Source organism: Phyllostomus hastatus, unplaced genomic scaffold (genome assembly GCF_019186645.2).
Source record: "Phyllostomus hastatus isolate PE091 unplaced genomic scaffold, TTU_PhHast_1.1 phas_contig_432, whole genome shotgun sequence".
In the NCBI taxonomy this organism is placed as follows: Eukaryota; Metazoa; Chordata; class Mammalia; order Chiroptera; family Phyllostomidae; genus Phyllostomus; species Phyllostomus hastatus.
This window is the reverse complement of record NW_025333880.1, coordinates 4,021,807-4,044,170: the sequence shown is the minus strand read 5'-3', so window position 1 is coordinate 4,044,170 and position 22,364 is coordinate 4,021,807. Positions and strand designations below refer to the sequence as shown.

Below are 22,364 nucleotides of genomic sequence, written 5' to 3'. Positions count from 1 at the left end.
TTTTATACATATTTAATTAAACATATATTCATTTTGATTATGCATTTCTCAAATTTTGGGATCAATACATTTCTTAAAGTTTAGAATCTCAAATATTTATCGAATCTCAGACACTGTCCATAACCCCTAATCAAACACCATTTACAGGCCACAAGTGCTCTGGGGCCATGCAGCTGGTCTCTGGAAAGGACCCTGCTTCCAGATCATAAATCTCCTTTAAAATGTGGCCCACAGAGAAACAATGTTTTTCTCTCAAATTACAGACTGTTTTTTAAAATCACAGTAATTTTTATTAAGTCAAGAAGGTATGCTTTTCCTTTCACTTAACTTCAATTAAGCATTTACTCATTATATGCTTTTAAAAAATTCATTGATCATTTTCCATTCTGGATGAATGCTACATCCCCTCAGGGCACACCAAACAGCTAATAAATGGACACAAACAAGTCTTCTTGATCGATATGAAATGTGAAAACATCTTATGAATATTGTAAGTAGTCTTGGGATGCAGAAATAATTGTCAGGCCAATGAGTTAGAGTGGAACGAATACTGGATGTGTGGGTTTCAGAAGGAAATCCTTGTTTCCACAGATGAAAATGAGTTCCTGAAATAAGGTTTCAAGTACTGTTCCACTAAAATAAGAGACATCTTAGTAATAACTTTTTCCTTGATATTTCTACCTTAACTTTTAAATATAATTATATATTATATAAACTACATATATATACTATGGATGAAATTTTCAAATATCTTATTTCACTATTGACTTAAGGAGGAATCAAAGTCCACTGCATGTCATAATATACTGAATGTCCAAACAATTTATGATGAAATCTCAAAATGCCAGAGCTGAACAATAAAATTCCCTGTTAGGAATAGAGAGAGAGGAAAATCATTCTGAATTGGTGACAATCTAAACCATGGAATGTTTTTGGCAATAGTAGTGTTACCTTCAATTAGTTGTAGTAACATTAATGGCTAGAAGAGAAATTACAGTTTATGTGGGCTATTATCATATTTTATTATTTTAAACAGATGGGAGGCAAAGAGACCAATAATTAGAGGGCAGAGCATGTGAGGGGTTTAAAACTGTGCTGGTATCGAATGCCACCACTGAGATCCTGCCCCAGCTGCTGTAGGTTACATAAAAGCCATGTGCTTCCCTCAGCAGGCTACACCTCTACTCACAATCTTGTTCAGATTAATTCTTCAGGGAACCCTCCATCCAATCCAAACGTGTTCCCTCTTACAGGTCAAATTTCAATTAGCTCTATGTTAATATGGATTCTGATTCAGAAAAATATGACAATAAATGGTACATTTAATATTTAACTTTTCCATTTTCTCAAAAGATGTCTTAAAATTTAAACTTTTAAAAAGTGATATCATGGTTATACATTTACTGATAACATAAGAATCTGATGCAGTTATCAGAAAGCGTATCTCCTCTATCAGCTGTTTGTTAAGTTAAAGTATCTCTACCTAAAGAAACATGTTTTTTTAAAAAAATTACTATTTTTCATTTGATTTTCACAGAGTTTGAAATGTTTTATTAATCTGAGATAATATTCTACCAACATGAGAATGCCAGGTAATAAAAACTATTTAAAATAAATAGGAAAGCAAAACTATTATAGGACTTGACATGCAATGTCCTATATTTATAGCAGTTCATTCTACTTAAATCATATCAGTAAATTCTACTACTTAAACCATTCAGTGAAAATTCCAAAACCAGAGGCACTAAAGCGACCGACCTTCGCCAGTTCTGTGTGTCTCCCAACTTAGTCAGCTTCCATCAGCATAACAATGTCAAAGTATTGGTTTAATCAAAGTATATTTAAATATTTTCAAAATTTACCACTCTGCCTATCAAATGAACATTGACAAAAATGTTAGCAACAAACTATACTTGATAAGTTATGGATTTTATATTATGCTACTATTTGGCTCAGTAATTATACTTTTAGAAATTTACTCAATACTATAATAATTATCAGGAGAGAATACGACACAAAGATGTTAAATACAGAATTATTTATAATCATAAATATTCAAAAAAGACTAAGAGGCCTATAATGGGGATAAGCATTTTTAAGAAGCAGAGTAAAAGTTAAAAATGCTTATGAAACAGGGTTAAGGAAAACAGAAATACACAAGAATAAGCCAAATTGTTTCAACAACCTAAAATGCTTGTGAATATATATATTACAAAATTAATGGTGTATTGTTGAAGGTCAGGAGGACACAACTATATTTCTTTGTGTTTTTGGTATTTAAGTTACTTTTATCATCCATGTATTATACAATACAATTACTTATATAATCAGAAAAACATCATTAAAGAAATGCAATATTTATCTTTTTAAAATTGTACCTAAATGTATTCCACTGTATGACACTTACACGTATAGATTACAAGAGTTGGCACCGTGTGCTCTCAAACTGTATACAAGCTCATTCTGCAACCTCCTCACAAGTAATGTCATTTGTTGAAAACATTCCCTTTTCTTAAAGCTAAATATTAATTCTTACTTTTTCAAATAGTCATATTGCAAATTTTACTTACTTTACCACAATATTTCCTAAACACCGAGCCTTCAGTTTTTGCATGTTGTCATCCAAAATCATAACTTCAAAATAAAATAGAAATAAATAAATAAGTACTTTGAATAAAACTGCACAACCTTAAAGCATAAATATTTCCAAATATTTCCACTCTGGCCTGAAAAGGGAATCTTGTAAGTTCTGTGAGACTTAAACATATATAAGTAACTAAAATATCTCAAAAATTTTAAAGAGTACATGCTTTCAATTTCTAACAAGAACATAAATTTTCCTTAGAATCTCCCTTAAATGAAGATACTATATTTTGAACACGCTAGTAATTTCAAAGTCTATGTTCCTATCCATTTAAACTATCCATTTAAATGGTATCCCATTCCATCAAAATACTAAAAATATGTTGCTTTTCAAAAATTAAAGGAAACACATAGGGTTTTAAAATACACTAAAAATATTTTAAGCAATATAAATAAAGTATTAAAAAGCCTGGAAACACCATTTTTCTGCTTTAAGGCTTCATTTCCACTTACAAGCCTCACAGGTCAATTTAACCTTCCCAAATATTATCCCAATGTTATCTGTGTTACACTGTTAACACCCTGAAAGATATTATGAGATCAAAGCCTTACATCCATATTCAGTAACCCTTAGTGGAAACTGGAAATGAGGATATATCATCATGTTTTAAGCTTTAATAGATTCTTTATGTGGCTCATCCATCCAGTTTATTCTGCTGAAAGAAGCTACAAGAAAAGAAGGACATTATCCCCAGAAAAAAATGAATCACTCCCCTCTTTGTGTGCCTACAGCACTTTGTTTTAAAATTCTATTCTGACAATTATTAGCAGGGCAACTATCTGTCTCTCACTAGATTGTGAGTTCATTAAGGGTGGAGGCCATGCCTCATTCATCTTTGTTTCCCCAAATCTCAGTACAGGGGCCTATTTATTATGTGCCTCTGAGTACATTCTATTACCTCTTCAATTCCCCATCTAAAAAGTGAGCACAATTCCTTTCTCATAGTGTTAGTATAAGAATTACTTGAAAAAAAAAATAAAGTGACACACGTGTATAAAATATTCCATAAATGTGAAGCTGTGTTACATCGTACTGCATGCTTTTCAAACACAAAAAATGGTTTTCTTTCCTCTCTCAAAAGAATACTACTGCTTTTTTATTCTAGTATTGAATGTTACATTATGTGTTTGAATCTCTGAAAAGCCACAGGACACATAAAGATCATGAGTCACGAAGTCACTATTTCCTCGGTTATAAATACTTTAGATCTAATGTCTAACCTGTGCCATCTGTAAGCCAATGGCTGCCAGACAATGAGACACTTCTGTATTGAAATTCCAGGAGACATCAAAGCTTAGTGTTTTTGGACCACCGGACACAAAAATGGCACTGAACTACCGAAAGGAAGACATGGTCAACATCTCCCACAACCGTCAGCCCCTAAAAGCAGCTCAACACAAAGGCAGCTTTTCTGGTAAAAGGAGTGGGGATGGCAGAACTGTTCAAAGGGAGGATTTTACTAAAACCGAATTCACCTTTCCAGGCCTGAAGATGTCACGGACTTCATGAAATATCTATTTCTGCCCTTTAAAAAAAAACCTTAAGTGTCTTCATAAATGTATCTGCTGGGTTAAACCAAATGTACCACATTTTCTTAACTAGTCATTGTGCTAGGAGGAAAATAAATGTTCCTGTGTTAGAGAAGCAAAAGACAAAGCTCTAAATTTTGTAATTTACATGCAAATAGGAACTATATGTAGAAATATTTTTCTGTCTCACAAATCTGGGGTTTCCTTATAAATCTATTGTTAAATTGTGTGACCTTGTACAAATAATATAACTTCTGTGTCTCATTTTCCTTGTCCATAAAATTAAAGTGTGAGTCTAAATCAAGTCAGTCCATCTGGCTTCTCTGGAGTTTCAGTCGCATTACTAGCTTAGAGTTAATTTAGCCATCCTATTGGTTGTCACTTGTGTTAAAGCTTCATTATGCTACATCACAATACAGCAACTCTAGGGCGCATGTGGAATAAGGAAATTGAAGGCTTGAAAAGGTAGGTAACTTCCATAATTAAATGTAACTAGGGAATGTATACAGTCCAAGGGTAATTACTGGACTTCTATAATCACTATCAACAATTTAACAACAAATACTGAAGGGTATTTTATCTCATTATCATATATTGCCAACATGGATGAAATGATTTTTGTTTTTAGAACCCTCACTCTTTATGTTTATCTTAACCCAAAAGCTTCAAAAGCCTTATCGTCTTCTTAAATTAAAAGGTAGAATAATGCAAAAAAAAAAGGAAAAAAACCTGCAGCTTTTGTAACAAAAACAAGCAAACAAACAAAATAAGTAAAACACATGATTTGTATTATCTTCAGGACCTAACCAGGACCTGAGTTACCTTAGGGAAGTTATTTAGTCTGTCTGGGCACCAGGTAGTTTATCTCTAAAATGATAATATCTCTGAATTAAAAATACTTCAATGTGAAGTCAAATAATATATCCAAATTACTTGGTACCTAGAAGATTTCTTAATATTAATTTCACATCCATATTTTAATTTAAATTTTATTTTTTCAATTACTGTTTACATTCAATATTATTTTTATTGGTTTCAGGTATACAGCATAGTGGTTAGATAATCATATACTTTACAAAGAGTTCTTCTGATATTTCTGGCACCATACATAGTCACTACAACATTATTGACTATACTCTCTAAGCTATACTTTACATCCTGTGACTATTCTGCAAATACCAATTTGTCCTTGTTCTTAACATGCCTTATAAATGATATTATTTTCTTGGTTATGATGTCATAACCAAGAACACATCCTTGGAAGTCTGCAATCTTACTTTCGATCAAATTAGTTAATAATAAGGCACTTCTTATTAATACAGCTGTTCATTTGATCAGATACTTACTAAGCACCTAGCATGTTTCATGTGATGTGGTTCACACTATACACATACACAAAGATACCAAATTTATCAGTCTCACATATTTTAAAAATTCAGGGTCATTTCTCACCATTGTATCCTGGAACACATTTTCCTGCTTGTCCCGGAGGAGGTGTTTTAGAATTACCTAATCCAATACATGATGCTGTGATTGGGGATCCAGTCTCTAGAAAAAGAAATGCCATTTATCATTTAATGTTTCAACCTGAGATCATGATTTCTTAAGTGAGTACACTGCCCCTCTCCAACCAGGTTTGCCATAGAATTAAAACACATGAGGAATAGATAAATAGTGCAAATGCATCATTTAAAAATTTAAAAACCTAGTAATGTATGCCATATCAACATTTTAAAACTTAAGGACACCCATTTAGAATACTATATATAGTGGTGCTTCTTTAAAAGAAAAGAGAGTCTTCTCTGGTGTTCTTGGTTGTGGGTCACCGGTGTGAAGGATGGAGAACTCTGTGACTGGAAGACGTTCACAGACACAGGTTCAAAACAAACAGATCTCTAGAAAAGTCTCTCTTAACTCACCTAACGTTATTTCATCATGGTAAATAATGCCTTTGTGGGAAATATTTATAGCTTAGTCTCTAGAATGAGTAACCCAACAATTTTTGAAACAGTATCATATTCTAATATTTTTAAGAGCTATACTTGCCTAGAGACCCTGGCATCTGAAGCTGAATTTACCAATACTTTGTCAAGTTGCTCTCAATCTGTATTTCCTGGACTTCTGGAAGTCCCAAAACATAGGAAAAATATACTTATACTATGCTGATTATTTCAGCTAGACCAGAGACTTACCCACAATTAGCCTGCCCTGATTAACAAAAATGTTAATTTTGTTTTTCTCTATCTCCAGTTTTAACAATCAGAAAAATAGCAGTTATTACATAATAACCACAGTTTTATAAGTGATTATTTTTTATGGAACCATGCATTTGCTATTATTAGTAAATACAAGTGTAAACTTAACAGAATCTTTTAAGTATGAGATTCGTAACTGTGGAGGGCAGGATAAGAGTGTTGACAGTGAAAAGTTCCAGCACTGTTGGCTTAGCATTGTACACACACGTACACCCAAGGGACTTGTTGTCCAAACAATCAGATCCAAAGTAACCCAAACTTATAAAAACATCTATCTTCCTAAGGACTCAAAATGTATTCCTTCTACTATGGTCTCTACCATAATTTATCACACAGTTATATCACTTCAGAATGATGTGAAGAATTTATTACTGTTCTTTATTTTCCAGCATCATTCAATTTATTATTCACATTTTATGGATGGTGGCTCAGCTGGCATCAATAACAGAAGATGGACTCCTGAACATTAAAACATAGTCCCTAAGTCACAGCCCAGCGCTTAAGGTGCCAGGTCATATGATCACTGCCGAGGAGAGGCACCGAGTACCAAGAGCAGACATTTTTGATGTTTAAAAATGAATTCACAAATATTTTCATAGCAAGGCAAAAAATGGGAATGTACTTTATGAAATGGCACTTTATCAGCCATGCAATACCGTGGCCCTTCTCCCTCCAGCACAGTCAAAGCATGGGAGGAGATGAGCATGTTTAGAAGGGTGAACAGCACTTTTGCCTTTGCTTTTTAAAACTGCCTGACTGCTCATTTCAGTTATCCTTCTAAACTGCAGGCAGATGAGAACAGTGGTGAGACAGGAAGCATTCCTGTAGAGTGAGGTCTTTAAGGAAGGGTCCACAGACAGAGCAAGGTGACAACAGGAACAGAAGCTGCCAGGTCACCTTAAGAGAGGAGCTATCCCCTTCAAGATACTTCTGTCTCCCCTCCCACCCTGGTGCGAAGCAGCTGCTAAAGTAAATCTGCTATTTCAAAAGTAAATCTTACCAAGTTTAGTTTATCAGTAGGGGTACTCCAATCATCTGAAGTTCACATTCATTACATTTCTTTTTAAAAAAATGTTTATTGATTTTAGAGAGAGAGAGAGAGAGAGAGAGAGAGAGAGAGAGAGAGAGAGAGAGAGAGAGAGAGAGAGAAAAAATAACATCAATATAAGAGATCAACATCAACTGGCCACCCACCATAGCCACACAAACTGGGGATCGAACCCACAACCCAGGTATGTGCCCCAACCAGGAATCAAAACTCCAACCCAGAGTGTCAGTTACAGGATGACACTCTGACCAACGGAGCCACACTGCCCGGGCTCAAACTCACTACACTCCCTAACAACATGAAGATTCTCAGCAATTTGTCAGCTTAGACTCCGGACCTACAAATACAATTTCCAATGGCTCTAGTACTGCCTGCTTAAAAGAAAAATAAAGAACCACAATAACAAAACTCTAACTGCTCCCTGCTTCAACTCGTCTTACTGTGTATTCTTATGAAAGATGCCAGCACTACTCTGCTCCTCCTGTAAAATTGGGAGAAAGGGAGCATGGGACATAGAAATGGGAACAAAACCTAGTCTTAAATAAAGACAAGAAAGGATTAGCAAAGCACTGTTGGTATTGGCTGCCGAAGTCAGCTGACATCACACATACTTCCTGAAATTCTTAAGCATATTTGTATAGTACTTACATATTTATAATCTCTTAGCCTTCAGCTGTTTTGTCATAGTTTATGATTGTAAAGGAACTATGAAAAGCACATCTGTATGTGATTATTTTGACTGAATTTTAAGGGCAGTGAAAAGGATTATCCAGTCAGTTAAAGTATATAATATTAGTTTATACTCTGAACATTAATAATTTGATTATCTCATTAGCCTTACTTTGATATTCATTTAAGGGATTAGAAAAAACTGTTGTTAGTCACATGCAAAGGATACAATCAGAAAAAATGACATTCCTAAGACTCTAAGCATAATAAAGAGCCACACTTAGGAAAAAAGTCACACTAGAAAGACCATAATGGTGGTTGTAGAGACTTTGGTTCTCTGTCTTTATACCTTCAAATGTCCTGAGGCCCCAAAACTGAGCTACCCCTAATGCAAGCATGCACCTGTGGGCTCAGACATTCATACACATGGACCTCACAACCACCCTGGCTCTGAGTCTGGTCCATGTGGCCATCTCCAAAATATATAAAGAATTCACATGACTTCACCCAGGAAGGCAAACAACCCAATTAAAAAATGGGCAAAGTACCTAAACAGACACTCTCCAAGGACATACAGAGGTCCAGAGACATATGAAAATATTTTCAGCATTGCTAGCCATTAGAGAGATGCAAATTAAAACCACAGTGAGATACCACTTCACACCAATCAGAATGGCCATTATAAACAAATCAACAAACAAGTGTTGGAGAGAATGTGGAGAAAAGGGAACCCTAGTGCACTGTTGGTGGAAATGCAGACTGATGCAGCCACTGTAGAGAACAGTATGGAATTTCCTCAGAAAATGAAAAATGGAACTGCCTTTTGACCTGCCAATTTACTGCTGGGATTATACCCTAAGAACCTTGAAACACCAATCCAAAAGAACCTATGCACCCCAATGTTCATAGAAGCACAATTTACAATGGCCAAGTGCTGGAAGTAACCTAAGTGCCCATCAGTAAAGGAGTGGATCAAAAAACTGTGGCACACTTACACAATGGAATACTATGCAGCAGAAACAAAGATGGAGCTCCTACCCTTTGTGACAGCATGGATGGATCTGGAGAGCATTATGCTAAGTGAAATAAGCCAGGCAGTAAAAGACAAATACAATATGATCTCACCTTTAAGTGGAACCTAATCAACAAAACAAACAAGCAAGCAAAATATAACCAGAGACATTGAAATTAAGAAAAAACTAACAGTAACCAGAGGGGAGGTAGGACGATAATGAGGGAAAAGGGGGAAGGGTTTATAGGAATATGTATAAAAAGCACTTGGACAAAGCCAAAGGGGGATAGGATCAAGGGTGGGAGGTGAAGATGGCTGGGGCGGACGGAGTGGTGGGGGGAAAATGGAGACAACTGTACTTGAACAATAATTTTAAAAAAAAGAAAAAGAAAAAGAACACAGGCATGCTGCAGCCCTTAACCAAACTCTGAAGGCCTCCCAATGCCCCATTTTAAAGATATTCTAAAAACCTCTGCTTCACACTGTCAACTACAATTAACAGCTTAGCATTTATCCGGGGAGATAGGAAATCCAGATGTGACATTGTGACTGGGAAATAGCTACATTAAACAAAACAGAACATCCTCTTTGAAGAAGAGAATAGGGTACTACGTTTGGAGAAATCTTTCCAGATACCTCACCTTAGAAACACACAGTGCTTAGCATTGTACTGGCACAAGTTCTTTAGGTAAGAGACAACGAGGAAGAAGATGGCAGGGGACTGAAGAACATGACAGATAAAGTACCTTGGTACGTTTCTATGCATACTGTAGTAGAAGCTAATACAGACACTGCACTCTTTTGCATGTGTCTTTGCTGCCTCATTCTACCTTATTGCCTTAGTGAGTTGTTACCTAAATGAATTTTTCTTAACAAAGGAAAGAGAACTAATACATGTTATTTTTCAAATATGAATTATCCCATTTAAAATGAATATATATATATATTTACATATATATATGTAAAAAGAGAGAGAGACCTAACTTAGAAAATTTAAACCATTTGCCCTGAGAAGCATGGAATAGACAAGCATATCTCATGAGGTTCTCACACAGAAAAAAGAGAATTAGAAGGGAACAAAAATCACCCAGACCGTGTCTCAGAGGAAGAAAATAGTTGTGACAGAAAGTGAGCCTACTCTCTCATGTTTGCAAATAGAATTAATGGTGGTACATACCACTTGTTAGCAAATACTTATTGAGCAACTACTATATGTTAGCTACTGTCATTAGAACTGAGGATATAGCAATACACGGAAATGACCAAAATTACTATTACTAGGCCCAGTTAGATGGTACATGGGAGACGGCCCACACAAACCACAGATGATCACTTCAGTTGCATGAGTGTTAGTGTACATGTAGATCAACACAATATTTCTGAATGGCAATTGGGAAGTTATAAAAATCGTTAAAAGTGCACATACCCTTTAACTCAGTTATTCCACTTTAAGGGATACATACTAAGAAATATTTGTAAGAGTTCACAAATATTAAGTATCAAGTACATTTATCACAGTGTTATCTATATTAAAATTTAACTGGTTGCTCCAAAATAGGGAATATTTCATATTAAGTAGTAATACAAAACCACTCAAATACCACTAAAAATCTGATTTGGAAGTAGTTCTCAAAAATGTTGTTTAGAAAATCTGTAAAATAGAATACCCAATATAATTATTTTAAAAAAATAATATATGTTGAGCAAAAATTAACATCTGGACAAGACACACATTAAAATTTTGACAGATGTAACTTCTAAATGGTAAGCAAAAGTGATGTTATGTTGAAAAGTCCAAAAGGCTATATCCACAACATTGGAATTTGTCCACAGTGGGAATTAAAGAAACAGTGATTTGTTGTTTTTTTATTATATTTTTATTTTTATTCTATTACAGTTGTCCCGATTTTTCTCTCTTTTCCCTTCTCTGCCCAGTCCACCCCCCCGCCCAGTTCCTCTGTCAAACCCCACACTGTTGTCCATGTCCATGGGTCGTTCTTATTCCCAACATATGGGACCTATGTGCTCTCTTTTAATTTGGGCCACATTTTGATGTTTCTGCCTCATAAAAAAGAATGGAAGTGATATTTTGTTTCAAAGCACAGGCCTTCAGACTTTCAAAGCACTCTTCCTGGAACCACTGAGCAACAGGTAAGATGGACCCCTACTCTGAATCAAGATAAAAATGCCATTTGCAGGTATTTCCGTCAACAATCCTGAGTCCAGCCCTCCAGCCATTCCCAGGCAGGAGACTGAAGCTGTGCTGGACCCGCCAGAGCAGCCCATTCCCCACTCAGTGTGTCTGAATTGTCTCAACCAACAGTCCCTACAGCACGAATTCCCCAGCTGATCTCTGCCTCTAGCCCTGATACACAACATCATCAGATGTGGCTTCTGTTTCAAGCCATTAGGCTTTTGAATTTCCTTTTAAACAGTAATAGATACTTGGAACACTCACCATTAAAAATCTTAACAAAATCTTTCAGAAAAGAATCAGTGCAATTGTCTAAATGAGTTGTGCATATCAGTATATGAAAATATTCTCCCAGCCTATAGTTGAAATCAGATTTTTCTAGTGTGTCTGAAAATCATTTGTATCAGCAGGACCAAACACAGTCCAGTCCCTGACATTTTATGCTCAGGAAATGTTTGCTGACAAGTAATATGTATTTTTTACATGATTTTGGGTTTCAGTTCCCACTATTGAGATCAGGATTCTTAAAAAAAAAAAAGGCAAATCACAGAATGCAATCCCATAATGAACCAGAGAGCAAATGAAACAGAGGATTCAAGAAAAAAGAAAAATATTGTATGTTACTGCTATATTTGTTACAATCTTTTTTCTTATTCCAAGAATGATATTCAAAGGTCAGTCCTTCAATAAATATTCATTAAATATATTCTACTCTCTGAAAGGCATTTTGGGGGAGGGAGGAAGTGCTCAGGGTGAAAAGATATTTTAAACAGGATAGGAGCATGTTCAAAGGTAGAGAAGTTAGACCATCGAGGGAGTGACTGACTGCCAGTTATTCAGCAGAGTTAACCTTGGGGGTGGTGGGTGGACTGAGAGCGATAATGAGAAACAAAGTGAGAGAGATGAACAGAGGCAGATCCTGGAGTGCCTTCTGTAAAATGTTAACGAATCTGGACATAATTCCAGGAACACTGGGAGACATGAAGGGTTTTCAGCAGAGGCAGTTTGCTCAGTATTGCATTTTAGAAACATCTCTTTAATTGGAAGGGGGAGCACTGAACTCAGGTTCACAGCCAAGTGCAGGAAATCAGTTAGGGGTTGAGGTTCTTATGCAGGTAGTAGAAGATGAGACTCCTGGTGAGTCATACTCAGAATCAAAAGGTCTTGGTGACTGTTTGGGTATGGGGAAAAAGAGCCCCAGGTTTTGGCTTACAAATTAGAATTAACAGAGAAAGAGGGTTAGATGTGAGTGATGGTTAAGGAGAAGAAGATGGTGGCAGGGTCACAAGTCCAGCTGTAAACAAGAGCTCCTGCTGCATCTGGAAATCTGCTCTTCCGCCCCCACTGGGGTTCTAGAAACACTACCTTTAAGCAATATGGATTCAGAAGCTCGTAGCCCATGCAGAGAACTAAAGTCCTGGAAATAAATCAATTCAGCAACCTAGTACCACTGAGTCATATTAATCACAGCATCGTGGTGGGCATAGCAGCAATTTGTAAAGAAATCATTCTCTCCACCTCTGAATCTATACCATGAGCTATAAATAACTTGAATGGTAATAATGGAAAGAAAGCAGAAACAGTGAGATATACCAGTGAAAGAAAATCAATTTAATCTTTGTGTTCAGGAGACGGTACGATTACAGTTTAAAATACTTAATTCAAAGCAGCCTACCTTTTCATACTGGAAGCAGACCATTAATTCAAACTGTGAGACATGGGTCTCATCCCACTCCCTTAGCAGCACATGCCTCTAACCAGGGAGAAACTCATAAATAACCTGTGGCTGAATTAGATAAGCATACTGAATTTAGAAAGGCATAAGATAAGACGTATGAAGAGAAAACTCTGGACAACACAAAACAATGATAGCTCTGGTTCTAATCTTAACTAGTTGACTTTGGGAAATTACATTGTGATTACTTTTTCTCATCTATAAACAGAACTCTTATGTTCAAAGTTTTCATGAGTCTGGATTACCAACAAACCAGGATGCTCTAAAATTGCCTTTATAATCATGAAGCGTTATTCATAGAAAGGAAAAGAAAAATATTTATTGAGCGTTACCATAGACCAGGAACTCTACTGCATCATTTTTACATATTTCACTTCATTTTAAGCTTCCTATAGACCCGTGTGTAAAAGCCTGAGCAGATCAAAAACTTGCCTGTGGCTACAAAGTAAGTGATGGAATCAGGTTTTAAACACAATCCTATTAGGATTCAGCATCACTTTTCACTACCCACACTGCTTTTCCAACAATAGTCACATGTTTTCCAAATGAGAACTGGGAACTCTTTTGTGGGGCCGATAGACCTGCAGTGCCGGAGTTCATATGCAATGGGAGGAAACCAAATTTTCAGATAGCAAGGATTTCAACGAAGAGTTTAGGAACTTTTTCCTGTTAAAGGTCCAGAAAAATATGACACATTTTCACCTTTCCAGAGTGGATTAAGTGTGATTTTTGCCAAGGGCAAGAGAATTAGAATACTTGATATTGCAAAGACCAAACCAACTTTACATTATTAATTGATTTTCCAGTGTTTAGTCTCTTGTCAAAACATTATCTGATATAATGAGCACAAATAGAGCTTCTTAAAAGCAATTATTATACCTATCTTAACTAATTCATGTATAGTAATCACATTTGAAAAACACCTAAGTTGAAGTCATTCCTATATTGTAATGCTATAAAGGTGAAAATGCCTCATTCAGTGACTGCTATTTGACTCAGGGAATTCATTTCCAGATGGATTAACAATTTGTAAACAGTTATTCACTTTCAAAGAGAGAAAGCCTCATCAAGCCTGCCTTACATTTAACAAAAGATTAGTCCTTCTACAAACCAAATTCACATAGCTTAGCTCTAAGCTCCTACTTCTCAAATTGTCGGTAAAAATTGCCTACTTTAAACTAACAAAGACTGCTCTGAATGAGAAAAAAATGTGGTTGCTAGGCAACAAAGATGACATCAGGTCTTTCCTCTCACCAGATGGATACTGTCAGCATCAGTAGCTGAACATTGTTGAATGACACTGCATCTACATCACTGTTTCTCTCTCACTCACAACTTCTCAGGCTAAACCACATCAATTTTCTTTTCCATGAATGAAACAAAGAGATATATTTATTTTGACCATTGCATTGAGAAAAAGAAAAAATGCCGCAGACAGTAGTGATTCACTCATACTGCTAAAGACTCTGGGTTCTACTCTTTGAAAGTAGCATAAGGTATATCTGAACAAGTTCATGGGCAATGGCATTGCCAGTCCAGTCCAACCCAGCCCTTTGAGTTCCATAGCGTGCACTTCAAGAGTCTAGTTCAACCCATTGTATTTGAAAATATAGCATGTACTTTAATGAAAACCAATCACCACAGCCCAAATTGGATGGACTCAGAAATGATTAAGTAAACTCCAGAAGCAGGAATGACAGAGTTGAAAAGTCAGACTTAGGAAGGCAGCATTTATTTGTATAAGAAACATTTTACTCCAAGATCTGCAGCCAGAGGGATAGTTGTTAGTGACAACTGGCCCCCAAACCACAGAGAAAAGGTTTTAAATTATTAAAGATAGAGTCTTCAAGGTAAAGTCATCAAGAAAATGTTTTTCTTATTGTCTTGTCTTGTCTTGTCAGTCATATAGAGCCTCGTATGTGTTAGCCCTAGGAAGGCATTTTCCAGAAAATATATAGGATTTTGCCGGGGACACAAGTTAAATACATTTCAGTTAGAAGAAAGTCACATAACTAGCACATAGTTGTAAAATGTTTTTTAAAAGACAGAAATAACAAGAATCATAAAGCTTCCAGGGATGAATTCCTGGGATGAAAATTCCTTATCATAGACTAAACTTCAAACAATAGGCTGACAGATTGAAACCTTTCTGCTATAAGTATATCAAATGAGATGCACAAAAATGAAATGTCAGAGAAGCAAGGGTAACAAAGGAAAAGGATGATTGAGGAAAGAAATGGTGGCTTAAACTTTGATACCCTAGCTATAACATGTTCAAATCTTGGCTACAGGTTCACAATTAATCAGTCTACTTAAGAAAAATGAGACAGTACCAAATTTGAGCCTGTGCCATTTCCTATGAAGATCTCTGCTTAGGATAATTATTTTTAAACTATAATTACTTATTCAATGTTGTGGTTTTGATTCTTGTAAATAAAAATGTATTGCTGTCTTCCTAAAAATTCTGTGCTAATGGATCTTTCCAGATCAACAAAAGAATAAAGACTAAATTGGGCCAGCCTAACCAATTTTTGAGTTTAAAACTATTGCCCCAGTTGTCTGTTCTCAGGAAATATATCCTGCCAAACTGAAAAAAAAAATAAAGATTGTCATGTCAAGTAAACCTGACATACTTTAATAACATGGTTTTAGGATGTGTATACTTTTAGTAACAATGATTTTGATTTAAACAACAGCATGCTTGAATCTGCTGGAGTCTTTGGGTCTACTTTAATAAAAATCAAGAATTATTTCTTTATTTCTCCTAAAAAGGAGGATAATTTAGGGTATACAGTCTGTCCAGAAGGTATCTAGCCATGTAATATGAAAAATAGAAACATTTATTGAAGGAGATATAAGATACAAGAAAGATTGTACATAGGACAATGACCCTTCAGTCTCCTTCAAAGCAGACACCTTGGGACCTCACACAGTTCTCCCAGTCACCATCAGCTTCCCTGTCATATCTTCTTCAATCTCATGGGTGGTCTGAAATCTCTTCCCTTTCAAAGGTGATTTTAGTTGTAGGTAAAGCCAGAAGTCACGGCACATCAAATCTGGGCTGTGGGGGAACTAAGTCACCTGCATGATTTGATGTTTCACCAAAAAGTCTGTACAAGACGTGATGAATGAATGGTACATTGTCATGATGAAGCTGCCAATCTCCAGTTGCCCATAGCTGTGACTGTTTTTATCGTACTGCAACTCTCAACTGACAAAGAACATTGAGGTATTACTCCTTATTAATTATTGGGCCTGGGGGTGGTGTGATGGACTTGTGATGGACAACACCTCCCCACTCAAAGAACACAGTTAACATGGTCTTCATCTTGCTGCAACTTTGCTGCACCTTCTTTGTGCATGGAGAACAAGGCAACTTCCATTGGGATGGCTGGGGTTTCATTTCTGGATCATAGCTATAGTCCCATGATTCATTCCAGCTATGACCTTCTTAAGGAAATCTGGCCTATTGGTAGCAGTTTGAATAAAGTCATTAGCAACTCCAACACAATGTTCTTTCTGCTCTCGTAGCAGAAGCCACGGAGAATATTTTGCCATGACATGTTTCATGCCAAGATCCTATACCAAAGCCTTGGACACAATAGTTTTTGGAATCCCCAGATCATCTTCCAGTTCTCACAATGTCAGTTGCTGATCTTTGTTGATTGCAGCCTGTACATGTTCAACATTCTCAGGTGTTCGGCTTGTTTCAGGCCTTCCAGAATGTGGACACTTTCAACAGATTCTCAACCATCTTTGAAAAGTGTTTGTGCCACACTTTTATTTGTGCTGCACTCATTGCATCATGCCTGAAAGCCTTCTGAATCATCCAAATAGTTTTTGCAGAGGAATGTTCAAACTTAACACAAGATTTGATACCAATTCATTGCTCTACTTGCTCAGTCATTTTGAATGCAATGGCCACACAGTACACATGCTCACTCAATGGCGTCTACCTCTCCGACTGACTAGTACAGTGAAGTCGGCATTGTTCATGCATGTGAAAAATTCCAGTCCACTCTCCTTGGTTGCCAGGATGTCACACATAGTGTTCTCATTATATCAACAATGACTGGAATTTTTCCAGACAGATTTAGTATATAAAATATACTTACTTCAGAACTGGCAATTGCAATGAAAACTGCAGCAGCTCAATCAAACAGGGATTTAAATATTGTGATTACTTCAAGATATAAGAACTCAGCAAAGATGGCCCGGGTAAAAATAGTAAGATCAATAACTTCAATTGTCACCAATGTCTCAATCCATTAAGTGACTATGTTTTCTCACTGAAATCTCTGCAAAGGTTTTTAATAATTCTATGAAGAAGTTTGGTTGTCCATTGAAGTGATGGGAACAAAACAAGTAAACCAACAACAAAATCATCCAGTGCTGCTCAAGTTTGTGATCATTTCAATTACTTTGTCACTTCCTGAGCATAAGAGCATTTGAAACACTTTCAACATAGACTCTATATCTTCTCATGGAAACCACACAGATATGTGCTGCCAGTGGGTGAGAAGAATCATGGCTTCTTTTGATCTAAACCATTTACCAAATTGTCTTTTATAAATGCCATTATGGAATTTGAATATTCTAACTTTGTAGCCATTGTTTTCTTTAACTGAGAGCAAGTGAATAAATAAAGAATTTCCACCTAGGATTAAATAACATTGAAAAATGGTATGTCAAACTATTTTGTTATAAGAATTTCTAAACCAGTATCATGTCATATAATACATTGAAAAGAAGGAAGAAAAGAGGGAGGGAGAGGAGGAAAAAAGGAAGGAGGGACAGAGAGAGAGAAAAAGAGAAAGAGAAAGGAGGAACGGGAGAAAGAAAAAAAGAAACCTTAAAAGGAATGAATTCTAATATGTTTTTGGTTGTAGTAGTGTCTAAAATTTAATTTTTGTGCTTGGTCATTCATTTATAAGAAAAACAAATTCCTTTATAGTCATTTTACGTGACTATAATTTTTTAAGTGAAAAAAAATTCTTATGAAGGACACTGTGCACCAAACTGACAGTTTTTCCTTTCTAAAATTGTGCTTCCTGTCTGATTTTAAGGAAAGGTGCTCTTAGTACTAAAATGATGTGTACAGTATCCCACTGTTGTACAGTGTTCACCAGAGGATAATGAAGTTTTGTCTATTTTTTTGGCATGTGAATTTCTATATCACGATGGAACAAGTATCTATTTACTTAATTTTCCCATTTTAATTATAATTATAGCATTTCTCTCTCTCAATCTTTATGTCAAAAACAAAATGAAAATTTTAGTCAATAATTCAGATGCTTTCAATCACTTTATAAGTTACTGTGAAGATAAAAGATCTGAGTGAATGATAAAATTCATCTTTTATGCAGGTATATGAATCTAATAGATAGATCCCAGTTATCTACATTTAATGAGACAAATTTCCTTCATGAGAGCATTAAATGTTTACATTGTTATAATTCAAAACAAAGGCTTAATGCTTCAGTGGTGCTGAACAGCAGCAATTCTTTATTAAAATACCCCTATAAGGAATTGATCTGCTCTTGAATTTTTCATAGCTTAGTTTTCAATTTAGAATCTTAATATTATTCAAATCAGATATCAAAGTTGATACTAATGGGCCAAAAGAGGATGCTAGTCACTGGAAATGTGTTGTTGCTAATACAAATTGCACATGGGTAACAAAACCAACGTGGTAATAAAATGAATTGACTGTGGTGTGCCTTCTTATAACCCAAGTCACAGAAACTAATCAAATTTTATTCATACATCTTAGTTACTTAACATATCCCTTAATAATTTCAATTACATATCACAGTTTCTAAACAGCTCATGTGTACCCATACGTTAATGTAATCAGAGAGCAAATTCATTAATAATACATTGTATTGAAGTTTCATAAGAGTGTGCAACTGTATAAGAAAATCAATTTCTAAGTCAGTAATAAGAGAGACCTTGTGAAAAACTTGAAATTTGGCCAAAGCTTAACATTCTCTCAACTGTTATCCAGTTTTTACTGGCATACCTCTTGGGGAAGTATTCCGCCATCTACTTGATATGTAATACATTAGGAAATTCATGAATATGCTAGAAATACTGAATTTTTCTTTCCTTTCCCTAATAGTTAATAGTAACCCACAAAGTATTTATCTTTCCCCTCCAATGATCTAACATTAAATTGAGGTCACCATAAAACACACTTGATATCCCTTTAGGAAAGGTGAATAGTTGCAAATGGAAACTTCAGTATCATTTCCCAATTATTCACCACAACATATAACTTTGAAAAGAAAATTTTTTCAATGCAAATGAATGAAGTTTCTAACTAATTTTTGTTAGTAGCAGATAGCTGCATCACCTCGGGTGAATTTCTTTTATAAAGTACAAAACTGCCTAGCTAGTTAGCAAGGTACTACCTACCTATCCATATGTGTGTATTTGTGTGCTTTAATTGGACACAATATCAAATGCTGTACAATTGAATGGGGGGTGGGAGATGAAAAGAATCAGGCATTATTAGTAGAAACCCACTCTGTTTTCCACAGTAAATGAGCAGCCAGTCAAACCTGATTAAAGTGACAGCTCACTGACATAATGTGCTATTAATTTCCTCTGAACAATACATTAAAGAAAAATTGTGAATTCACATGAAACTTAGTACCCACCAGGGACCTCATATTCTTGCTTCTCAGGCTTCAATGAGCTTTTCTGTAAGCCCGAGCACACTAACTACATACATCTGCACAGGCTATTATACACAAATACATCAATAAAAAGTTAAAAAAATTAATGTGTTGCTTTCCTTCAACAAGCTTTGGCATAGTCAACTTTAAGGAGGAAAAAACAAAAAAACTCTTCTCAAGCCTTTGTGTAAGGTCACTTCTGTGATGGAAACAATCCTTCCATCTGACCGGGAAAGGACAACCATCTCAATGGTGACAAGATGGTTTTCTCCTTCAGTGTAGGAAAATAACTGTTTGAAGTTTCCTGGTAAATAAGGGATGCATCAATTCAATAAATACTCTTCCTTACAGAGGCAATAATACTTTATTTGTTTTTATGTATTTCTACACATAGCATTGCTCTTTCTCCAAAGTCAGTGTTATTTGTTTTATTTACTAAATAGTTACAAATCTAAATTTAGCTAAGAAATTTCTCCTTCAGTCAGCAAATCAAACTAAAAGGAATAACAATTCTTTCTGATTTTCATGTTCTCTAAGGAACGTATATTCTGCTGTGATCATTTATTTCTTATCACATATTACAAAGAATACAAAAAACATGCTTTTTCAGAGTAATATTCACCAAGATAATATAAAAAGTATCATTCTTCAAAATCAGAGTTCTAAAATATTTACTCACTCACTTGATCTTCTAGATTATATCATTTTTAAAATCAGACCTAGTTTTTGCAAAGAAACTATATTAATTTTTAATTAAAATTTGACACTGTTTTCTAGTTGCTCATAACATGGGAATTCTGAAAACAGTAGTATGAAAGAGTTGATTTGATGTGTTAATCTACATATAATTGAATTAAAATAATGTACACATCAAAGTTAAGGGGTTCTCATAGCTCATAGCTACTCTTAGTAGTTCAGAGGGAAACCCAACAAAACCCCTACACTTAATGAGGAAAACAGATTCCACATAGTCTAGTTACTTTCACATATATACACAATCATTCCTCAAAAAAAGCAGCAGAAAGTTTTTTATTGTTATTATTATTTTTACCAAAGATTATATTCTATCCACTTAATATGACAATTTGTTTATTTCACAAGGATCACTTAGGGGGTAGAAAATAGAGAATAAACCAAATAGGCAAATAAATAATTATATATTATATATGTGTGAGTGTATGTGTGTGTGTTTTGGAGAAAAAAATACTTTTTTTTTGCCTTGAATGCTAAGCAGACATACTCAATTTTATAGAACACAAAAAAGGAGCCAGAGAACCACAGGAAATCCTGTAAATAAACAGTGCTTATAAAAAATTACTCTTGGAGCAGTGTGCAGGGTGTATAGGGAAGCAGAGGGAACAGTGATGAGTGATGAGAATAATTTAAATCAAGGCAGATGATAATGAGGCTTCCACAGCTCAAAGGCAATGGACTACTGAAGGTGGGATGAATCCAACAGAGACTTCAAAGAAAAATCTGAGATTTAGTGACTTACTAGAGACAGGAAATAAGAAGGAGGAGAAGCAAAAGAGGTTTTTGTGCTTTATACCTAGGGCCCAAGAGAATGGTGGCATCGATATCATTTATGAAAACATTTTTATCAGTCATCAAAGAATTGCTTATTTCTACTGAAACCAGAACCTCATAAATCCTGAGTTTGTGCTTGATGGTCAGAGTTCAGAATTTTCTCCAGCCCTTGCAGTATTTTTTAGCATTTCTGCAATATTTATGTACATGCTTAGAAAATGCTCACCAGTTTGCCACCAATGGTCTAAGACAGGTACTCTGAAGACCTTTTTGGACCATTCCAGGGTCTCCACATCACACCGTTCTCCAGCCACAAATAATGTTTTAAACCTAAATATAAGAGGGAGAGTGAGTTCAAATCATTCCTTGCAAATAAATTTAAATAATTCCGTCTACTTTCTTTTAAACATTGTAGAATCTAACCACATTTATTCTCTGAGCAGAAGGCAGTCATATTGCCAGTATATTGTACCACAGAATGGTGAGAAGTGTGATTCTTTTTGAGCCAAATGTAACTAAATACACATCATTGCATTGAAGTGAGGTATTTCAAAAGCAGAATCCACAGCTACACCTTTTCAGTTCTGAAAAGAGCAACCAAGTTGATCTGTCACATTCACCAAATGATCAAAGATGGCAAGCCTTTTCCTGTTTGACAGTATCTCTGCTAATTTTAGCTCTAAGTTTAATTGCTATATTCTGCTTAGGTCTATACACAAGACAAAATACACTCTCAAGTATTAGCTAATACAACAAGTACTCTCATAAATATGATGCACTTGTCTTCTCATGAGTTCCTTTGGAAAAGATTACTCTGATTTGATGCACGTGTTTCCTCTATTCCAAGGACATATACAGGAAAGATAGGTGACTAAAGAATAAATGCCATTACGGCCTCAAAGGTTTAAAAGGCTCTTATTGAAACACGTATAAGGTTACTAAAGATGAAGAACCCTTGGCTGGGAGTCCATGCCACAGAATAAAAAGGATGAAAAAGGAATATAATTGGTTAGACACAATCAGTGGTTCATTGAGAGAATGACTGTTTTTCTTCTATTCTCAATGTGCATG

At 35.4% G+C, this 22,364-nt stretch overlaps 1 protein-coding gene and 1 long non-coding RNA gene across 3 annotated transcripts in view; one reads left to right on the top strand and one right to left on the bottom strand.

The window, feature by feature from the left end:
- Positions 1-4,051, top strand: part of LOC123822851 — a 28,514-nt gene extending 24,463 nt beyond the window's left edge. Inside the window, exon 3 of the long non-coding RNA XR_006786435.1 lies at positions 3,926-4,051. This is a non-coding gene — a long non-coding RNA (uncharacterized LOC123822851). The remainder of the gene's footprint in view (positions 1-3,925) is intronic.
- The window catches only part of ACSS3 (acyl-CoA synthetase short chain family member 3), a 161,119-nt gene that overhangs the window by 33,399 nt on the left and 105,356 nt on the right, over positions 1-22,364 (bottom strand). For both annotated transcript variants that reach the window (XM_045845022.1, XM_045845023.1), the window contains 3 exons: positions 21,520-21,623; positions 5,626-5,721; positions 2,571-2,634 (listed from right to left, as the gene is read on the bottom strand). In XM_045845022.1, coding sequence (XP_045700978.1) covers positions 2,571-2,634; positions 5,626-5,721; positions 21,520-21,623 — 264 coding nt within the window. The remainder of the gene's footprint in view (positions 1-2,570; positions 2,635-5,625; positions 5,722-21,519; positions 21,624-22,364) is intronic.